This window comes from Dendrobium catenatum, unplaced genomic scaffold (assembly GCF_001605985.2).
Source record: "Dendrobium catenatum unplaced genomic scaffold, ASM160598v2 original_scaffold_254917, whole genome shotgun sequence".
Taxonomy (NCBI): domain Eukaryota; kingdom Viridiplantae; phylum Streptophyta; class Magnoliopsida; order Asparagales; family Orchidaceae; genus Dendrobium; species Dendrobium catenatum.
Window position 1 is genome coordinate 1,028,518 of NW_021573316.1, and position 17,494 is coordinate 1,046,011.

Consider the following 17,494-nt stretch of genomic DNA (forward strand, 5'->3'; position numbering starts at 1 on the left):
TTAAAAAAACATTAAAAAGTTACCCTTTTGAAAGAAAATTATAGTAAAAGTTAATTTTTGTTTCCCCGCACTAGCTTCATAATCAATTTTATGAAAATTTGAAACTATTCTAAAATTAATTTTAAATTGATAAAATTTAAATTATTAATTATTTTTAAATAAAAATATACATATAAATAATCATATACTTTTATATTACATTAATTTTAAAAGAAATTAAATAATTAAATAATTAGCATTCATTTCCTATTATTATGAATAATAATAGTTTTTATATTTTATTTTACTTGTGAAGGCATCTTCAAGCACAACTATATTTTATTACCATGAACAACATCAAAGGTGATTATTTCGTGTGAAGGAATTATTTTCATTATATAGCATAAATATAAATGTACATAATAAACAAACTCTCATGCATATTATATAATTTAAATATCATAATATATATAAATATGTTTATGAATATTATTATTGTAAATATTTTGAAAATGAATCAAAAGAATTAAATTATTCATTTATTAATTTAATTTAAAAATAAATCTAATAATTTTAAAACCCTCCAAATTAAAATTATATGATAATAAGTTTTGTATATATGCTAAAAATAAAAAAGATATATATCAAAATTCTCTCTAAACTATTAATTTATTTTAATCTCATATTATCTAATATGCCCATTTTAATTCAATCACTCATTAAATCCTATTCAATATAATTTTTCGAATCTTCAAATTTTAGAAAAAAAAACAAAAAATGAAATTTATTTTCAATTATATTTGAGGAATAAATATATTAAATTAAATTTATTTATAATTTGAGATGAAAATGATCTTATATAATTAATTTAGTAATTTTTTTATTTTTAATTTTAAAAATATATGAGAGATTATATGTTTATTTTAAATACTATATATGCCCAATTTTCGCGGGATTAAAAAAAAAATCTCTTTTGTAATATGCGTGCAGAACTTAGCTGCTCCTTTCTCATGATCGCCGTCGCCGCGATATGTCGGAGAAGAAAAACTCTCTCATAATCGGCAACAAGCTCTCTTATCCCCACTTCTTCTTCCTCCTGTTCCTTTCAATCGCTTCCTCTGTCACCGGATATTCTTCACCGCGGACGGAAAAGCAAGTTCTGGTCGACCTGAAGCACTTCCTCCTCGGCGAGAACCTCGTCAACCGCGGACACTACGCCGCCTGGAACGAGTCCGAATCCTCCCCCTGCCTCTGGCCCGGCATCGCCTGCACCGCCGAAGGTCGCGTCTTTTCCATCAACCTCAGCCACTCCAGCATCGCCGGCGGCATCTTCCCCAACTTCTCACTCTTGCCTGCTCTCACCCACCTTGACCTCTCCGACAACGCTATCGACGGTCGTGTTCCGCAGGATCTGAGCCAATGCCGCCAACTACTGTATCTGAACCTGTCACAAAATCTCATCGCTGGGGATATCAATCTGACGGCGCTCACCCTAATCGAAACCCTTGACGTTTCGGTTAATCGCTTGACTGGTCGGGTTTGGTCTAGCTTCCCGGCGAGTTGTGGGAATTTGGTTGTTCTTAATATCTCTTCCAATGACTTCACGGGGAAGATTGCAGAATACTTTGATGGTTGCCGCCGGAAGTTGAAGTTTCTTGATTTGAGCTTGAATCAGTTCGATGGGGATATATGGAGGGGATTTTGGTGGTTGAGTGAGTTATCGGCGTCCGATAATAGGCTTACGGGAGCGATTAGGCCCGAGAATTTTCCGGCGAAGTGCAGCCTGGTAAGTCTCGACTTTTCCGGCAACGGCTTAAATGGAAGCTTCCCGGATTCTATCGCTAACTGTTCGAATCTGAAGGTTTTGAACCTTTGGGGGAATTTCTTCACCGGAAGGATCCCTTCTGGCATAGGATCGCTGACTGAGCTCAATAGCCTCTTCCTTGGCAACAACAGCTTCGACCAGGAATTGCCGGTGGAGCTCCTCAATTGTTCGAAACTGACGTATCTCGATCTCAGCAGGAACAATTTCCGCGGAGAAATGCAGCGTATTTTCGGGAATTTCTCCTCGCTCAAATTCCTCATTCTGCATTCGAATTCGTACACAGACGGAATCGAAGAATCTGGAATCCTCGAGCTTCCAAATCTACGCCGGCTCGATCTCAGCTTCAACAATTTCTCACGGGAGCTTCCTATCACCGCCGCCGAGATGATGGAGCTTGAATTCTTGATCCTTGCCAACAACGATTTCCATGGAAAAATTCTGCCGGCGTATGGTGGAATCAAAACACTCCAAGTACTGGATCTCTCCTTCAATCGTCTCAGCGGCGAAATTCCTCCCCAGATTGGTAATTTGACATCGTTGCTCTGGCTCATGCTCAGGAACAACGAGCTTACTGGCGGGATTCCGCCGGAGATCGGCAATTGCCGTAGCCTCATGTGGCTAAATCTCGCCAACAACCGCCTCTCCGGCAGGATCCCGCCGGAAATAGCCGGAATAGGACGCGACCCCTCGTCGACGTTCAAGAAAAATCGGCTGTACGATGACATCATCCTCGGTTCCAACGAATGCCAGGCGATGGTGCGGTGGCTGCCGGCGACGTACCCGCCCTTCAGCTTCGTCTACTCCGTCTTAAATCGCCGAACGTGCAGCGCGCTCTGGGACCAGCTCCTCAAAGGTCACGGCATCTTCTCTGTCTGTTTAAATGTCTCAAAGCCGATTAGGACCCTGGACAAGTCTGGATACCTCCAGCTCTCCGGCAATCTACTCTCCGGTGTGTTCCCGTCAGAGATCGGCCGGATGCAACTGCTCAGCATCCTCAGCATCGCAAACAACAAGATCTCCGGCGAACTTCCTCCGGCCATCGGGCTGCTTCCCCTCGTCATGCTCAATGCCTCCAGCAACAACTTTTCCGGTCCCATACCGCCAGAGCTCGGCAGACTACGATGCCTCCAGTTCTTGGACCTATCTCTCAACAACTTTTCCGGTGATTTTCCTTCCAGCCTGAATGGCCTCTCCGAGCTCAACAAATTTAACGTCTCCTACAACCCTCTCCTGCATGGAATAATTCCGATCACCGGCCAGATCACTACCTTCGGCAACAGCTCCTTCATTGGCGACCCACTCATTTCATTCTCCACATCCGCGTCCCCTCCCCGCCCGACTCTGATCGGCGGATCCCCCGCCACGCCCCACCGTTCAACTGCAAAAATGGTCTCTTTCTGGGCTTTCATCTCCTTCACCGCACTCATTTTCTTCCTCGGTCTCATCTTCTTCATCATCTGCCTCAGAAGCCGGTCCGCCGTCGACCCAGTTTCAATGATTTCAGTTTCGGAATCAGATTCATCTATTCTCGAAGAAGAAAGCTTCAAGCAGTCGAGTTCCTCGACTGAACAACTAGCTACGCCGCCTCCGAAATCCACTTCAAACCCTTCTAGCTCGCCAATAAGTGTTTTCCATCTCGATATAACCGCCTTCACGTACACCGACATCGTGGCCGCCACCAGAAACTTCTTACCGGACATGGTGATCGGCCGCGGCGGCTCCGGCGTGGTCTACCGTGGCATCTTACCGGACGGACGCCTTGCCGCGGTGAAGAAATTGCAGAGAGGAGGAACAGAAGGAGAACGAGACTTCCGCGCAGAGATGGAAGTTCTCGCCGGCGGGCACCCAAATCTAGTGGCGCTGTACGGCTGGTGCCTCGCCGGTCCGGAAAAGCTCCTTGTCTACGAATACGTGGAAGGAGGGAGCTTAGAAGAGGTAATCGAAGATAAGGAATCGTTCGGCTGGATAAACCGACTGGAAGCCGTTGTAGGGGTAGCTCGAGCGATGGTATATCTACACCATGAATGTTCGCCGTCGGTGGTTCATCGAGACGTCAAGGCGAGCAATGTGATGAGAGACGCCGACGGGAATGCCAAAGTTACGGACTTTGGATTGGCGAGAGTGGTGGTGAATGGAGAGACGCATGTGAGCACTGTGGTGGCGGGGACGGTGGGGTATGTAGCGCCGGAGTATGGGCAGACATGGAGGGCGACTAGAAAGGGTGATGTTTATAGCTTTGGGGTATTAGCATTGGAGTTAGCGACGGGGAGGAGGGCGGTGGAAGAAGGAAGGGAAGAGTCTTTGGTGGAGTTGTCGAGGAGAGTGGGGAAAGAGGAGGTGGAGTTGAAGGGATGGGGGGAGGAGGAAGGTGGACAGGCTATGCGGGCGTTGTTGAGAGTAGGGATTAGATGCACGGAGGAGGCGCCTCAGGACCGGCCGGACATGAGAGAGGTGCTTGAGTTGCTGTTGAGGATTCGCAGTGGTGCTTATTCAATCCCGGAGGAATTGTAACGGTAACTTCTTTCAGTTTGAATTTTTTTTTTTGTGGGTGGGATATATTGATCAGAATTTGGTTTAATTTAAATTTTTTAAATTTATTTAAAATAAATTTTTATTGAAATAATCTGATCTAAATTTGTTTCTCGTTTCATTTCATGCATAAGGTGTGAATTATAAAATTTAGATTTTATTTGGGATGACTTTCTCAAAGGCATAGGGCATGGTGAGATACACTGTGGTGATTGTATAGCTGAAGAGGAGGCTGTAATTAAATATTAATATCATTTAATCATAATATTGGCATGTGATTAGTAATTTTTTAATGAAATTATTTTTTCTTAATTTCGGTGAAATTACAATTTTTGGACAAGTAATGCTACTGCAATGTTTGATTATCATCTTTGACTTGTTGCATGACATATTTAGGCTCCGGTTGGGACTATTTCTTATTATTTTATAAAACAAATTTTAGCATTTTTTTTTATAAATTTTTTTTACCAAAAAAACTGCTTTAAAAAGTAGTAGAAAAATTATCCTAAACTAAGTCTAAGTTTGGGACTTTTTTCTTACTGCTTCCTAAAGAAAATCATGTCATTAATGTAAGAAAGCCGTCCCAAACAAAGCTTTATTTTGATCCTTAAGTTTGTTGAAAATCATGTCATTAATGTAATTTATTTATCACAAACTTCTCTATATTTAGTTATAAACATATCAATTAATTTTTTTTAAGGTCATTAATGCTTTTTTATAGAATATTTGCATGTTTTTTAAAGTCCCTTAATGTGTTATTTGGTTTGAAGTAAAATAGATGTAAAATATTTCAAATGCAGTAGTTTTGAAAACTTTAAGGCTTGTTTTGACGTAAAATGAATGCTATTTTTAAGTATTTGAAATTCACTCTTGAGCTAATTTTGGTGTTTTGAAAATCATTAGAGTTGATCAAGTTTTAAATAAACTGTAATTTTTTTACAATGGCCACCATCTGTTGCCGTCACCATCTACTAGCAGCCACTATCGCCCACCATCAGCCACCTTCGCCTTCTTTGACCACCAATTGTTGCCCGCTACCTCCACCGCCGACCATCATCTAACCCGCCGGCCACTATCATCATTGGAATTGACGGTGCATTTATTTTACTTAAATTTAAGAAAAAATTTACGTTTATTAATTTTCCCTAACTCAACATTTAAAAAATATTTTAAATACATTACATTTCTTCTATATTGCATTTCTTTTTAACAAACCAAACAATCTTTGAAAGATATATTTTGATGATATAATTACATTTTTTTAAACCCATTCTGAATAATATGAAATATATTAAAACTTCGTTTGAGACAGCTTTCTTAATCCTTTCAAAAGTAGCGTTTTAATACAAAAATTTCTTTTACTAAAAAGCTGATTTAGAAAGCAGCAAGAAAGTGTTCCAAATGAAGAGTGAATCTATATTTTATTAATTTGGATATTATCTTAATAGTAGTAGATATTGTCACACATTTATCAATAAATATAACTACAAAGTTTAATATTACAAAATATATGTGTGGATATTTCATATTTGTTTGTTATGACTTACTCTTAATATTGATACAAATGACAATATATACTCATTTGTTTGGTATGTCGCGACAAGTTATACATTTTTAAATAGAGCATAATCAACGGGAGCTCTTCCATTGTTCCAAAAGAGGCAATTATTCTCTCTTCATCAACATGTATTACAATATAAAGATAAGGAATATGTGAAATGCAAGAAGTCGGATACGGAAACAGAGAGGGAAGAGACAATAAAGAACAGAGATTGAAGAAATGAAAGACTGTATTCTATATAGTCCAATAGCTATTACAGAGCTTGCTTATATAGAGATTAAATACAAGAAACTCAAGATAGTACAAACGGTAAATAGAGGAGAGCTAATGAGCTTTTGACAGGTGTCTTAACATTCCTCCTCAAATTAATCATTCGGTGATCGAATGGTTAATTTGTTCCTGAGATTTTGAAATTGTTTGAGCGGGAGAGGCTTGGTGAGGATGTCTGCGACTTGGTCGGTTGAGCTGATGTGTGCGATATGTATATCTCCTTGCTTGATGTGTCCACTGATGAAGTGATAGTCAATTTCTATGTGTTTGGTTCTGGTGTGGAATACCGGATTGTTGGCGAGGACAATGGCGGAGGTGTTGTCGCAGAAGATTGCCGTAGGATTGGTTTGAGTGTGAAATTCTGCAACAAGTCGATGAAGCCACAAAATGTCTGATGTGGAGGATGATAGTGACATGTATTCCGCTTCTGTAGATGATTTGACAACTGTGCTTTGTTTCTTGACGGACCAGGAAATAAGGTTCAGACCAAGGAAGGTGCAGTATCCGGTAGTGGACTTCCGATCGGTGGGATCGGCCGCCCAATCTGCATCCGTATATGTGCGAAGTTGTAGATTGCCATGGGTGATTGGTAAGCCGAAGTTGAGAGTGCCTTTTATGTAGCGTAGTAGCCGCTTGAGTGCATGAAAATCACAATTGCGGGGATGATGCATTCGTTGACAAATTGAGTTGGTTGCAAAGGCGATGTTGGGTCTTGTATTGGATAGGTACTGTAATGATCCTGCTAGTTTACGAAATAGAGTCAGGTCGAAAAATTCTTGTTCGTTCTGCTGGGTACCTAGTTTGGAAGCCATGGGTGTCGGGGACGGCTTGCATTCGGAGAAACCTGCAAGTTGGAGGAGTTCATTTGCGTAGTGACTTTGAGTTAGAAAATAACTATTGGAGTTTTTGATCACTTGGATCCCGAGGAATCACATTACCAAGTTGTTTTAAATTGAACGCAGAGTGGAGCTGGTGAAGTATGTCTTGAAGCTAGATGTTATTATTCCCGGTAATTAGAATGTCGTCGACATAGATGAGAATGAATAGTTTGGTGCTGTTGTGTGATAGAAGAAAAAGTGGCGGGTCTGCTTTCCTGTGAGTGAAACCGAGCTGTTGTAGAAAGGAGGTAAACTTTTGAAACCATTGGCGGGGGGACTGCTTTAAGCCGTAGATTGATTTGTGTAGTTTGCTAACGTGTTGAGCATGTTGAGAGTCTTCGAATCCAATGGGATGTTTCATGTAGACTTCGTCGGGAAGATCACAGTGTAAGAAAAAATTGGAGACGTCGAGCTGTGTGATTGGCCATTGGTTGTTTGTTTCTATGGTGAGTAGGATACGAATTGTTACCATTTTTGCGACGGGGCTAAATGTCTCGGTGTAGTTGACGCCGAATTGCTGTGAGCAGCCTTGGGCTACGAGGCGCGCTTTGTAACGTTCGACGTCGCCGTTGGGTTTGAGTTTGGTCTTGAATGTCCATTTGCATCCGATAATAGGTTTGTTTTTAGGAGGTGACACAAGGGACCATGTCCCTTGCCGCTGAAGAGCTAAGTATTCTGAAGACATGGAAGCTCTCCAGTGTTCATGTTTGGATGCTGGAGCATAGGACGTAGGGGAGTGTGCTGTTGTCGAGACAACGGACATATCAAATATCTCTTTCGGTTTCGTGAGGTCGGACCGTAATCTTGTTTGCATAGGGTGTCGGATAGTGACATTGTTACTGAAGAAAGAGATTTAGAAACAGTAATATTTATTTCTATCTTGAACTGATACATAGCACTTGTATTTATAGCCTGAGATAGAACAGACTCTACTACAGGTTTATGACATGTAAACAGATTACAGGTTATATATCAGGTAGTCTTAATACACCCCCTCAAGCTAATGGGTCTGAATGAACCGTAAGCTTGTCTCGAAGAAATTGATAGCGAGGCGTGGATAGGTGTTTGGTGAAGATGTCGGCTACTTGATCTTTTGTTGAGATGGGAAATATGTTAACCGTTTTCATGTCTATGTGATCCCTGATGAAATGATGATCAATCTCGATATGCTTTGTTCTTGCATGGAAGACCGAGTTATTAGCCAATGCTATGGCAGATGTGCTGTCACAGTGAAGTGTTGTCGGAGAAGTAAGAGAGATGTTGAAGTCGAGCAGCAGTCTTCGTAACCATATGATGTCGGTTAGTGCAGCAACAATTGCACGGTATTCAGCTTCGGTAGAAGATCGTGCTACTGTGTGTTGTTTCTTGACGCTCCAGGAGATAAGAGTGTTCCCAAAAAATGTACAATAGCCAGATGTGGACCGTCTTGTGTCCTTATCACCAGCCCAATCTGCGTCAGAAAATGATTGGAGAATTGTAGATCCCTGTTAAATCGGTAGACCATATGTTAGAGTGCCACGAATATATCTTAATAGACGATGCAGAGAATGAAAATTTAGAGGCATTAGATTGTGCATTTGTTGACACAGAGAGTTAACGACAAAGGATATGTCTGGTCTAGTTAGTGTGAGATATTGCAGTGCTCCCACTAAATGTCTGTATAAATTTGGATCGGATTCAAGAACAGTTGATGTCAACATGTCCGGTTGTTTGGTCTGAGAAGGATTTGCAAGTTGCTTGCATTTGGTCATTCCTGCAGTGTTAAGAATTTGTTGGGCATATTTAGTTTGAGACAAATAGAAAGAATTTTTGTTCTGGGTAATCTGAATGCCCAGAAAACTGTTTGCAAAACCCAAATGTTTCATATTGAATTTGCTTTTGAGTTTGTCTAGCGTGCTGGTGATCATTTCAGGACTATTTCCTGTGAGTAATATATCGTCGACATAGATCACCATGTATAATTGCACTTCGTCTTTACGCCAGATGAAAAGGGAAGTGTCTGCTTTGCCTGCCACAAACTCGATGGATTGTAGATGAGTGGATAGTGTTTGGAACCACTGTCTCGGAGATTGCTTTAATCCATATATGGATTTCTTGAGTTTACACACGTAGTGTGGATACTCGTCGTCCTCGAATCCTTTCGGCTGTTTCATAAAGATTGTTTCATTTAGATTACCATGTAAAAAAAGCATTCGTAATGTCAAGCTGGTGTACCGGCCAGTTGTTAGTGATAGCTATAGTAAGAAAAGTATGAATTGTAGGAAACTTAGCTACGGGGCTGAACGTCTCCAAGTAATTTACGCCATATTGTTGTGTATTTCCTTGGGCAACGAGTCTTGCTTTGAATCGTGATACTGTTCCGTCAGATTTGTATTTTGTGCAAAATATCCATCGACTGCCGAGGATGGACGTATTTGGCGGTAGTGGTACTAGATCCCATGTCCCCTGCTTGTAGAATTCATCAGCCATCGCCTTCCTCCAGTGACTGTATTTGCTAGCTTCTTGATATGTGGTTGGTTCACCCAGTTTTTATGTTTCTGTATTTGTCTGCAGGTGAAGTAAGTTCAGTTTTTGAACCGGTTTGAGTTTACCTGTTTTCAATCAAGTAGTCATAGGATGATGAGGTGGGATATGTCTGGTTTTGGAAGGCAAGATGGTGGTTGTGTGCTCAATGTTGACATTGCTTGGAACAGCATTAGTGGGTTTGTTGGAACTTTCAGAGACAATTTGCTGAGATGCCTTACTCCTTTGGCTGGTAGTTTGAGTAGCATATTTGATGTTGTGCATTGGTCTAGTGCTTTGTACCGGGACAAGAAGGGACGGCTGTGAGACCTGCTGCGTTGAGGATGTAGTAGGAGTTTCTATGAGCTGAAATGGAAAGGTATTTTCATCAAATATTACATGTCGAGAAGTAAATATTTTATTGCTAATGATATCCATGCATTTATATCCTTTAGATATTGATGAATAACCCAAAAATACGCAAGACCGAGAGCGAGGTTGCAGCTCGTGTCGTTGCGCAGGTGGAATCCAGGGATAGCACGCGCACCCGAACACTTTGAGTAGATTGTATTCAGGTTGTTTGTGGTATAACAATTGTAGTAGTGAGCTGAGTTTGTTTGTGATGGACGGCAACCTATTTATAAGGTATGAGGCTGTAAGCACTGCGTCAGGCCAAAAGGAGTGTGGCATCGAGGCAGCATGTAAAAGAGTTCTTGTTGTCTCGATTAAGTGTCTGTGTTTGCGTTCGGCGGACCCGTTTTGTTCCGGCGTGTATGGACAAGAGGTTTGTTGTTGTATCCCCTGTGATGTAAGATAGATGTTGAAGCTAGAGTTCAAAAATTCTTTCCCACCATCTGAACGTAAGCATTTTATGTGATGATTCGTTTGTTTTTCAACAAATATTTTGAATTGAACAAAAATAGAAAACACGTCAGACTTATTGCGCATAGGAAACACCCAGGTAAATTTAGAAAAATCATCGATGAAAACTACGTAGTAAAGAAAGACTTGATGAGAGGGGACTGGTGACGGTCCCCAAACATCCGTGTGAATAACTTGTAAAGGAACAAAAGATCTAGTCGAATGATGATTAAACGCAAGTCTGTGGCCTTTGGAGGCAGTACAAGTTTTACACAAAGAAACATTCTTTGGTATATGTAGCAATTTATTAGAATTCGAAACTAGATGCATTATTTGTTTATTGGGATGTCCCATTCTCTGATGCCAGAGAAAGGCCCGGTCAGTAGAAGCAGTGAGAGCGATCTGGTCTTTGTGAGAGTTGCTTGATCTAATCGGATATAATCCTCGTCGACTTAGTCCCTCCAGAATGGTTTGATTTGTCGTCAAATCCTTAATAAGAAAACAGTGAGAATCAAAATAAACAGAGCCATTGTTGTATTTGGTTAATTGAAATATGAATAGCAAATTGTGTGATAAATTTGGAACATGAAACAATGATTGAAATTTTAACTTACTATTAGGTGTAGGCAGAATACCATTGCCGGAATGAGCAATCGGTATGTTCCTTCCATCACCTATGGTGATGCTATCGTTACCAGAATACGACGCTGCTTGAGAGACGTTGTCAAGCGAGTGATTCAAGTGTGCATATGCGCCCGAATCCAGATACCAGTCTTGATTCTCATTCTCTGTCGCAGCGAGCATTGCACGAGATGCTGGAGTCTGTGATTCCAGAGGATTTACCGTCATATTTGATTTGTGCCAGCAATTATTTGCGGTGTCCGCGTTTATTGCATATTTGGCATTGCACGGGCTGGCTGTTGCTCGATCTTGATGGTTGAGATGAATTTCTTCCTCTTCCTCTGCGTCCGCGACCACAGGATGTATACAGGGCTGTGGAAGAATCTTGCAGAGATGTTGTTCGAAGTGAGTCTGCCTGAATATTAATTTCCTCACTTATTAAAAGTGAGTAGAGATTATCAAGAACTATAGGATGTAGCATCATGTGTATTGACGTTTTAAACGCATTGTACGATGGTGGAAGCCCATTTAAGGTGTACAGAACTATATCTTCTTGATCAAGAATCATTCTGGCGCTGATAAGTTGTCTGTTATAGTCTTGATTTGGGTAAGATATTGAACCATTGTTTGATTTGCCATCTTCACATTGTGTAACTCATTCCATAGTTGTATCACCCTCGATCTGTTCGACGACTGAAGGCGTCGTTTTATGGTTCCCCAAATTGATGAGGTAGATTCCAGGTTGATGACATAGGGTAGAATGGTTGACGATATTGTCGAGGAAATTGCGGCAGTTAGGTTCTGATCAACGTGTACCCAGTCACGGTATTTTGGATTCGTTTCTTGATGACCCTCTGGTAAGTCAATATACCTAGCCGGTGGAGATGTCGGTGGGAGAAGAAAATTCGGAAAAACCATTAGCCGTTAGAAGTTTGAGGATTTGAGAACGCCATACCGAGTAGTTATCAGCTGTGAGCTGCGTAGAGACAATGATTTTGATATTGGATATGACAAATTTGAGAGCCACTGGGATGTTGTATTCGCCTGCGACAGATTCTTGAGGCGCCGTTGTGAGAGAGGTGGAAGAATCCTCCATTTTAGGCTAGAGCGCCGATAGATCTATCAGAGGAGCAGCCGGACGAGATGAAGACGAGAGGTGTTTTTTAAGAAAAAGAAAATTGCCCCTGGCTCTGATACCATGAAGAAAGAGATTTAGAAACAGTAATATTCATTTCTATCTTTAACTGATACATAGCACTTGTATTTATAGCCTGAGATAGAACAGACTCTACTACAGGTTTAAGACATGTAAACATATTACATGTTATATATCAGGTAGTCTTAATAGTTACTGGCTGAGGGCTCCGGGTTACTTGTGGTGATGTTGTGGGAGGTAGAGGTTGAATTCTCTGGTGGCTGAGTAGGTGCAGCAGGAGGGATGTGCTGCGGGACAGAAGAGGGCAGGGTGGATGTAGGAATAGGAGTTAGAGGCGAACAGATTGTGGGTGTAGGTGATTGAATGGGAGCTGCTAGTTGTTGTTTATATGGAAAATGATGCTCATAGAATTTGACATGTCTCGAGATATAGAGCTGATTGGTTTGGACATCTAGATAGCGGTAGCCTTTGTGCTATGTGGAGTAGCTCAGGAAGATGCATGCGTGAGATCTAGGTGCAAGTTTGTGTTGTACGTAAGGTCGAGTCCATGGAAAATAGATACATCCAAATATACGGAGGTGAGTGTAAGTTGCTTGGTGACCGTGAAGGCGGGAATACGGAATTTGATTATCAATAGTTGAGCATGGCAAGCGATTTATAAGATAGTTAGCTGTTGAAATTGCCTCAGCCCAAAAACTAAGGGGTAGGTGAGCGGTGTGTAGAAGAGTACGAGTTAGCTCCAGGAGATGTCGGTGTTTTCGTTCGGCTACGCCGTTTTGTTCCGGTGTGTGAGGGCAAGTGATTTGATGAATAGTGTCGTGTTGTGTGAGATAGTTTTGAAACATATTGCTTGTAAATTCGCCGTCGTCGTCCGTTTGGAGGGTTTGAACAGTGGTGTTGAAATTATTCTTTATTAAGTTTTGAAATTGTTGAAACTTAGTAAGTGTCTCATCTTTAGAATGCAGTAAGTATAGCCAAGAAAAGCGTGAGAAATCATATATGAAAACTACGTAATACTGAGAGCCGTTCATAGACGAATTAGGTGCCGGACCCCAAACGTCCGAGTGAACAATTTGAAATAGCTTTGTACAGGATGAGATACTTTTAGTAAAGGGTTGTTTATGGCTTTTTGATACATTGCAAGAAATGCAGATGTCTAAAGTAGAATTACAATTGGATATGTCCGGAACAAGTTTAGCTAAATCTTGGAGAATGCGAGTGGAGGGATGAACAAGTCTTGAATGCCATAAATAAGATGACGAGCGGGAAGCCGTAAAGGCAGCCGAATTAGGTGTGATAGGATCCTTGAGATGGTAGAGACCATTGTGTTTGCAACCGCGGAGAAGCATTTGATTGCACTGCCGATCCTTTATGAGAAATTCGTTAGCGTGAAAGCAAACTGAAATGTCGTTGTTAGATGCTAAATGAGAAACTGAAAGCAAGTTATGGGAAAGTGATGGAACATGTAAAATTTTATGTAAATGAAGCTTACGATTTGACTCAGGTAGAGGTAAAATTCCTTGACCCGAGTTTTGGATCGGCAGGGTACTGCTGTTGGCGATTGATACCGAGTCGAGTCCCTGGTATGGCGTGATTTGCTGTAGATTGGAAGCATCGGCGGTGAGATGGGAAGAAGCTCCGGAGTCCAAGATCCAGTCTGTTGTGGAGGAGAACTGTTGTTGGACGGCTAGTGCTTTGGGATTGGAGGGTGGAGCATAGTTAAGGTTGCACCGGTGCCAGCAATTTAGCGCTGAGTGTTCCATTTTTTCGCAGATCTAGCAGCTGGTTCTGTTGGATGTGTTCTTGACTGAGTTTGGAGGTTTTGCCGATTGTTGTGGGCGCGGGTTGTAGTTCTTTTCGCGTGGCTTGTTTGGTCTCCCTCGGCTTGTGTAATTTTTGTTAGACAGTAGTGCAAGGATCTCCGAATTTGATGATTCTTTGACATGTTGGTGCTACAGATTTATTTCTTCGCTGCATAGCAAAGAATAAAGATCATCGAGAGAGATGAGTTGTAGGGAAGTTCTTATGGTAGTTTTGAAGGCATTATATGTGGAGGGGAGTCCATTTAGTATGTAAAGAACTATGTCTTCCATGTCGATGGTGGATCCAGCGGCCGCTATGTTGTCGACGAGGATCTTGATTTGATCAAGATATTGTTGCATCGTGCTGTCTCACATTTGGATTTGATGAAGCTCGTTCTTGAGCTGAATAACGCATGAACTATTCATAGGTTGAAGGCGGCGTTCTAGCCTAATCCACACGTCGTGGGCAGTGCTGAGGGAGATGACGTAGGGTAAAATTGATGGCGAGATGGTTGACATAATAGCAGAGATGAGGTTGCGGTCAACGAGAGTCCATGTCTTGTGTTCGGTGGCATTGTGGCAGCTGAGACTGGAGGGCAGCTGTCGAGCCCAGTGAGATGATCTTGGAAGCCATTTGCAGAGAAATGTTGGTAGAGTTGTAGATGCTAAATCGCATAGTTTTCGGAGACGAGTTGGGTGGGGACGAGATTCTTGATGTTGGATACAAGAAATTTGAGGGAGGGAGGTGTGACGAACTCGATGTGAACGTCGGAGGTGGATGATGCCGTACGGTGAGACGTCGTCGATCCTTGTTCAGCCATGAGATGGGCTGATTGCTGTGGAGCAAGAATGCTCTGATACCATGTGAAATGCAAGAAGCCGGATACGGAAACTGAGAGGGAAGAGACAGAGTAAAGAACAGAGAATGAATAAATGAAAGACTGTATTCTATATAGTCCAATAGCTATTACAGAGCTTGCTTATATAGAGATTAAATAAAAGAAACTCAAGATAGTAAAAACGGTAAATGGAGGAGAGCTAATGAGCTTTTGACATGTGTCTTAACAGAATAGACAAATTGGCTTCTCTCCATTTGTTTTAGTAAAATTGTTGTAATCAATATACAAATCAAATTGTCTTGACACCATCAACTCTTTCAATCAAATAATCAAATACTTTTTACTTAGATATTTTATTGTTTCCTTAAGATTTAGAGCTAACAATAATACCATTATATGTTACGAATATCTCAAATATTATCCCTCTTAGGGGTGTAAGTGAGCTGAGTTGGCTTGTAAGCTAGCTCGAACTCAACTCTTGATCTATCACGTGTGGACCTCCGAAAGAGCACCGCTCGTGGGGTACGAACGCAGAGGGTACGGACGCACTATCCCGTAGGATAAAACGATCGTAGGCCTCTACACTCGACACGAATGGGTCGATGGAAGGGCAGATTGGATCTTGCATACGACTAACCATTGGGGATAGATGCTGTCGCCAGCACACCCCGATGGGTAGTGATATACACGACCTAGTCACGGGTTTCCCCCACCCGATACAAGAGATCGAATGGGGTAAAGTAGATTGCGGGACCAAGTTTCCCACGGGCGCAAGTTGGTTGACTTGGTCAACCGGGTTGACCCAGGGTCCAAGCTCGGGCTCAACAGACTCGACTCGACCCAATGAGTCTATTGGAGAGGGTCTTGGGGTCTGACTTGGTCAATTTTGACCAAGTCAACCCTTTGACCAAGGGTCGGGGCAAAATCGAGGTCAACATCACGAGTTGAGTTTATTGAGCTAGGATTCGACTCGAGCTCATATATTATATGTGCTCGACTTGGCTTGGCTCATCAGCTTGCTAAGCTGGCTCAGCTAATCAGCTTGCTAAGCTGGCTCAGCTAATCAGCTTGTCGAGCTAGCACGAATAATATTAATTAATATATCAACATTTCTATTATAATAATATATTATTTTCGTCCACATTAAAAATATGAAATCGAGCTCCAAAATAAGTCAATCTCAAAGCTTTCTTATTGACTTCAAGCATTCAAGTTGAGCTTGAGCCTAACATTTTTCACTCGAGCAGCTCAAGTGCTCAACTAATGAGCTCGATACGAACTTCTCAACTAATAAGCTCGATACGAACTTTACTCTGAGCTTAGTATAAATTAAATGAGCTTAGCTTGATTAAAACTTCGTTTAGGATAGCTTTTGGCCACCATTTTTTTTGTTGAGTTCAATAAATTTTGGTATTTGAAAACTATTTTAGAAAGTAGTAAGAAAACTATCTCAACCGAGGCTTAAGGGCTTTGTTCGAGATAGTTTTTAGTCACAACTTTTTTGTTATTTAGAGAAATTTTTGTACTAAAAATTGATTTAGAAAGCGGCAAGAAAATTATCTCAAATGAAGCCCAAGTAAAAATTCGACTTGACTCATACACAGCCCTAGCCTCTATTAACTTGGAATTTGATTTATTTCTTCTATATTGCAACAAAAAATATGTATTAAAAATGATATCATGTGCTTTATGTCCAAATGTTATTTTAAAATACTAAATATTATTTACAAGAACAAATACTATGAAATTATAGCAAATAAAAAAATAGAAATTTAACAAACTAAAGTTAAGCATATACAAATTGAGGATATATTAACAATGATGCATACTAACATGCAAAATTACTTTTGAAGCTTTAGCAATAATTCCAATGCTAAAATGAGCTATAAATAATGATGTGAAAGTGAATGTTTGGATTTTCATCAAATACTAACCTTCTAATTCCAATGTTGACTCACTCCCTTGAAAATATCATTACAAATGCTTGTAGTTAATGAATGTGTTGAGACTTTTGGAGGATTGATGAGAGGCTCATGCAAATCATAGTATGCTTTTTTTAGCCAAAAGGAAGACAAATAAAAAGGCAAAATTATCAAGTAGGATGAATGAGAGCTATTAATTTGAATTCATATTATTTCTATGATGTTTGCAAAGAAAATGATTTAGGGATTGTTTGGTTGCACTTAGATAAAATCGTGCTTATTTTAAATGTAATATAAAATAAAATTGATGTATTTGAAATGATTTTTAGTCTCTGGCCAGATGCAAAATAAATTTATCAATTTATTTTTTGGTGTTTGGAATAGTGTGAAGTTAAGCTTTTTTTTTTGTTAGGGGGCATTATTATAGGAGGAGCTGCTTCATAAGGTTTATGTGTGAAATATGTCATCCGTGAGGTTGGGGGTTTGATAGTGTGGATGGTGGTCGGATGTCATTGGAGTGGGAGGAGGTTGTGGTCTTTGAAGCTTCATGTGCAAAGGAAGACGTTGATTAAAAGCTTTCATAAGAAGGCTATTGTGACAAAGCTAAACTCAAAAATTATAAATTTTTTTTTTTTTTGGACATTTAGGTCAATTAAGTCAAACTCATATGTGCGAGATTCAAATCTAAGACCTTTTGATTGATAACTAAAGCTCCAAACTGACTGACCATTGTGAGTTGCGTATAAAGT

General features: G+C 40.7%; 2 protein-coding genes across 2 annotated transcripts; one reads left to right on the plus strand and one right to left on the minus strand.

The window, feature by feature from the left end:
* Window positions 1–968: 968 nt before the first annotated feature.
* On the plus strand, window positions 969–4,505 carry LOC110103523 (probable LRR receptor-like serine/threonine-protein kinase At1g74360). The gene has a single exon (XM_020832273.2). The coding sequence runs from the start codon at window positions 1,010–1,012 to the stop codon at window positions 4,313–4,315; it is 3,306 nt and encodes a 1,101-aa protein (XP_020687932.2). The 5' UTR covers window positions 969–1,009; the 3' UTR covers window positions 4,316–4,505.
* A 3-nt stretch (window positions 4,506–4,508) lies between these two features.
* Window positions 4,509–6,976, minus strand: LOC110103535 (uncharacterized mitochondrial protein AtMg00810-like). Its single transcript, XM_020832294.1, has 2 exons — window positions 6,452–6,976; window positions 4,509–4,565 (listed from the first exon to the last, which is right to left on the minus strand). Exons 1-2 carry the CDS (start codon window positions 6,974–6,976, stop codon window positions 4,509–4,511), a joined length of 582 nt encoding a protein of 193 aa, XP_020687953.1.
* Between the last annotated feature and the right edge of the window lie 10,518 nt (window positions 6,977–17,494).

Coding starts and splice junctions, on each gene's coding strand:
- LOC110103523 (XM_020832273.2), top strand. CDS start 1,010: ATGTCGGAGAAGAAAAACTCTCTCATAATCGGCAACAAGCTCTCTTAT.
- LOC110103535 (XM_020832294.1), bottom strand. CDS start 6,976: ATGGCTTCCAAACTAGGTACCCAGCAGAACGAACAAGAATTTTTCGAC. Junction 4,566..6,451: donor TTGTCCTCGCCAACAATCCG/GTATTCCACACC, acceptor ATTTAATTACAG/CCTCCTCTTCAGCTATACAA.